We start from the raw sequence: 4,315 nt of genomic DNA, 5'->3' as shown, positions 1-4,315 counted from the left end.
TGTGTGTGTGTGTGTGTGAGTGTGTGCGTGTGTGTGTGTGTGTGTGTGTGTGTGTGTGTGCGTGTGTGACATCTGAAACAAACATATTCCAACTCACCTTTGGGTTGATAAGAAGTTGCTGTTCGTTGAAATGCAACAGTGCTTGGGAGTAGGATTCCGAGTTATTGACATAGATCTGGAGGCAGGGGTAGCGCGAAGTGCCTTTGCAGTCCACCCCACACGTGAAAGTGCACTCGAACATCTCCCCGCTCTGCTGCACGGACAGCACGGTGCAGTTGACAGGCTTGCACTGCATATTCTGCAGGGTGGGATTCAGCCAGCAGAAACACAGGATGAAGAGGGACACGATCCCGCAGACGATGAGGAACAGCCCGAGCCTGATCGTTTTATCCTCCGCCTCCGAGTACTCATAGGACACTCTGAGCCTAGCCATCATCAGCCCCCGCCGGTGCAGCGCTCACAAGCATTAAAAAAAAAACAACTTGGTTCTAGTGAGGAAGAAAGTCTGGAAAGCTCCGCCACCGGCTGCAGATTCCGGACTGCATCAGTGTCCAAAGACTAGAAAACTTCTTGTCAGTAGTCAGCAGGTCTAATTCCGCCGCTGCTCTCGCTTTCCGGTTATACGCGAGGCTATGATTTAGCAACATCAGCATCAGATCTCTTTACGCACGAGTTTCCTGATTTCAGTCTCTCAGTGCAGGCTAGCTGTCCACACATATCTGGACCGGTGAAAGCCTGACATCTACATCTGTGGTTAGGTAAGCTTCTTATGCTGAAAAAGCACGTAATTCCGAGTACACGCTGCCCTCGACTAGTGTGCTGAGATGTTGAAGAGCGCAGCGGCAGCGTGTCCGCTGTCCATCACCACTTCAGTGGCACAGACACAGGGTAGCAGGCTGCTGATGCAAGGTGCTGGCTGAGCAACCAGCCGCTGTTCGTGTACTTTACTCAAAACGAAGTTCCTGCCAATAATAAATACCGGCTGACAATATCACCTGTCTGGTTATATTACTACTTAAACGGAATAACACGTCTTTAGGGATTTCTATAGAGCTGCGGGCTGTCTGTGTTGCCCACAACTATTGACAACATATTTGACAAATACTTATTTGTTCCCAACTTGTTTAACAAGCTCTGTAACACCTGCGCAAATATTGTATCCATTTCTTTAAAGCGAACGTTTTTCAGTTCAAGACGTTCAATTAGCGAGTGCAATGTAACGAAATACAGCACTGTGGAAAATAAATAAATAAAACCTAACGATTAAAAAAAACAGTCGTTGCGCGCGGGTGGTTTTATGTCAAAAAGCAAATTGACATAAACACACTTTGTTCTGTCGTTAAATAAGAGTGGCCTATAAAATCGATACAGTAAACATATGCATACACTATGTGGCTATAGAGCCAGAAAACGTTCCTATAGCCCGCTGCCTAACATACTAAATAGACTTGGTCAGAATGTAATGGTTCTATGATTTATTTTTTATATAAACAACAAGATTAAGCAGCGCCAGTGATTTCAATCCGATGTAGGCGATGCTTTTAGATACTGCTGGGCTATATCTGCACAGCATAAACAAGCACATCGTAAGTGCCTTTTTAAAACCGTTACTATTAGACTAAGTTACCGAACAGTTCGATATAAAATAGATTTGAATCTTAGGTTACAGTAATTACTATTTCTAATAAACGGCCTACAGAAAGAAAAAAAAAACATAAACCATATATCACGCAGTTAATAAAAGCGATTTTGATTCCGAGAATTAAGAGAACGAATTCAAGAGCTGCATTGGTGTGCATTTCTCTCCATCACAATCTCACATAGACGTCGACAGTTTGCTGGTTATTGTTTTTTATTTTCATTTCTCTGCTGATTTTATTTGGCTGCATAACAACGTTGCGGTTCCCTCCTCTCACTTACCTGCTCTCCGTATCCCTTCGAGGGTTCGGGCTCCTTCGTGCTTTTGGACAGGCGTCTAACCAGTGCCCTAGATTTAGGATAGGAAAATGCTGCTTACTATAAACGAGACCGAGTTTCAAAAAAATACGCAATAAAGACTTTATTAGGAAACCACGTGCCTGGCAGATAGCCAGCTACCTTATGAGGACTTGGAGCTGGCCAGGGTTGTGTTTTATTATATCTGTATGTAACCTGCAGAGTCCAAATATGGGCCGAGTTGTGTATGTAGTAATGTAGGTCAATATATTGTACTAGGCACAACATAGAGTGTCTCTCCCCGAAGTTTTGGATTCTTATTCAATTAGTCCCTAGTTATATATACAGTATTCTGTTTATTTCTAGAATAGGAGCAATAAGTACAGTTGGAGAGCAGTCACGATTCTATTCAACGCGTGTCCAAACTGGAAGAAGGGAGTCTGTAAAAATGAGCTGCTTGATTAGCGGGCGCCTGCACAGCAGCCACAGACTGGCATAGATCAGAGCTAGGGATCTAGAACCTTTCTGACAAGCAAAAAAATAGCAATGGAGCCTAAAAGAACTGTCAGAGCTGGTGACACACCTCAATCAGGTGTAGGCTTGAACCAACAGCACACTGCAGGTTAGCGTGTGTTTATGAGCTGCAGTTGTACCTAATTTAGCACAATTTATTTTAACAGCCTACAACAAAAGCTAAGACACCTCTAATAACCTTCAGGAATGATTAATATGAAACACAATTGTTATTTGTAATTCAATTCTCCTAAAAAAAAAATATCACCTCATTATAAACTGCCAGCTAGGCTTTACATTGCAAAACAGGCAGTAAATTCGTCATGTTGATGTCTGGTGTGTTCCTTATCTTAACATAAACAGAAAGGAATAGGCAAGAACAATTCCATTACATGCACAATGGAAATCTTTCAAAGTTGTTTAAAGGTTAACATCACTGGAAAACAATGTGGCTCTTGGGAGAAACAGCGATTGCTGTAGTTGCTTGTTCTCCCACCAGCTTTTAGGACTCTCTTCCAGTCACTGTGTCTCCCATGATTTGCAGGATTCCAATGGCCAGGAAATTAAATCTTAGCAATAAAAAGAAATATATAAAAATGCTATACATTTCTCCATTGAATTTTCATAGATGGGTGTTAAAAGTTTTTAAACAGTGTTCAAGTGTGGAACATTGTGCTTTGCATTGTTAGACACAGAGATCAGTCTCAATGTTTAACAGTAGCAGGTGTTCAGCGGAAGGGTTTCTCTGCCTGGAAAAGCCACTAGACATCATTACAGGAGCAAAAACTACTGCAAGGGCCCAGCTTTGTCTGCTTTAAACACACAGGCAGTTATGAACCTTGTCGGCTGCAAAATTCATCTTAACATCTAACATATGTTAACAAAACGGGTTGACTGTCAACAGCTGGAGGTCCAGTTAATTGACAATCTGGTTCATTCCCAACCCAGTACTACTGTACATGCTGTGCTGTAGATCTACTTCATTGGCATTTAGTCCTTCAAGTGTAATCTCTCTTATCTTCTATCTCAGCAAATATAGCTGTGTGTTAGGGCGAGATGAACTATCTCTCTGACACCTCCCCAGATCTGTAAAATGTGCAAAGAGACTTGTGTGCTAAAAAATCACATGGTTAGATTCCAATATATTGTGCAGATGGTGTGATGGGTGAGCGCTGATGGGATGAATTGTTTCTCTCATTTTTCTAACTGAGAAATCTTTTCTTTTGAAATCGCTTGAAGAATTAACTCAATTTTCAAAAGTTTAAAAACTGAGGTTGAGGAGGAAGGACTGCCCCCTACAAACATTACGTCATCCAATTCTGGCCCATCATAGCACTATAAATAGACTGGTAATGTACCCCTCTATTGTGTTTGATTCATTTGCATCCATTTGCCTCCCCACGCTCCTCCCCCAGCTCCTCCCCGAGCTACACCCCAGCTCCACCCCCAGCTCCTCCCACAGCTCTACCCCAGCTCCACACACCGCTCTGCCCCCTGCTCTACACCCAGCTTCTCCCCCTGCTCCACACCCAACTCCACACACAGCTCTGCCCCCTGCACCACCCCAGCTCCTCCCCCAGCTCCTCCACCAGCTCCACACCCAGCTCCTCCACAAGCTCCACACCCAACTCCACACCCAGCTCCTCCCCAGCTCTACCCCAGCTCCTCACCCAGCTGCTCCCCAGATCCACACCCAGCTCCACACCCAGTTCTACCCCAGCTCCTCCACCAGCTCCACACCCAGCTCCTCCACCAGCTCCTCCCCATCTCCACACCCAGCTCCTCCACCCCCCCCCCCGCTCTACACCAGCTCCTCCCTAGCTCCTCCCTTGTAGCTGCCGCTTGGTTCTATCTGTTACGGGGGTCT

The 4,315-nt window shown here is 44.6% G+C and overlaps 1 protein-coding gene across 1 annotated transcript in view; it reads right to left on the bottom strand.

Annotated features, from left to right (window-relative positions):
* LOC117419637 (calcium-activated potassium channel subunit beta-4-like) overlaps positions 1-1,889 on the bottom strand; it is a 30,413-nt gene extending 28,524 nt beyond the window's left edge. The window contains exon 1 of the mRNA XM_034032598.3: positions 98-1,889. Within this exon, the coding sequence (XP_033888489.1) occupies positions 98-436 (339 nt within the window). The 5' untranslated portion in view covers positions 437-1,889. The remainder of the gene's footprint in view (positions 1-97) is intronic.
* Positions 1,890-4,315: the final 2,426 nt, after the last annotated feature.

Source organism: Acipenser ruthenus, chromosome 14 (assembly GCF_902713425.1).
Source record: "Acipenser ruthenus chromosome 14, fAciRut3.2 maternal haplotype, whole genome shotgun sequence".
Taxonomy (NCBI): domain Eukaryota; kingdom Metazoa; phylum Chordata; class Actinopteri; order Acipenseriformes; family Acipenseridae; genus Acipenser; species Acipenser ruthenus.
Note: the sequence above shows the minus strand (reverse complement) of the source record. Positions and strands in the feature narration are given on the sequence as shown.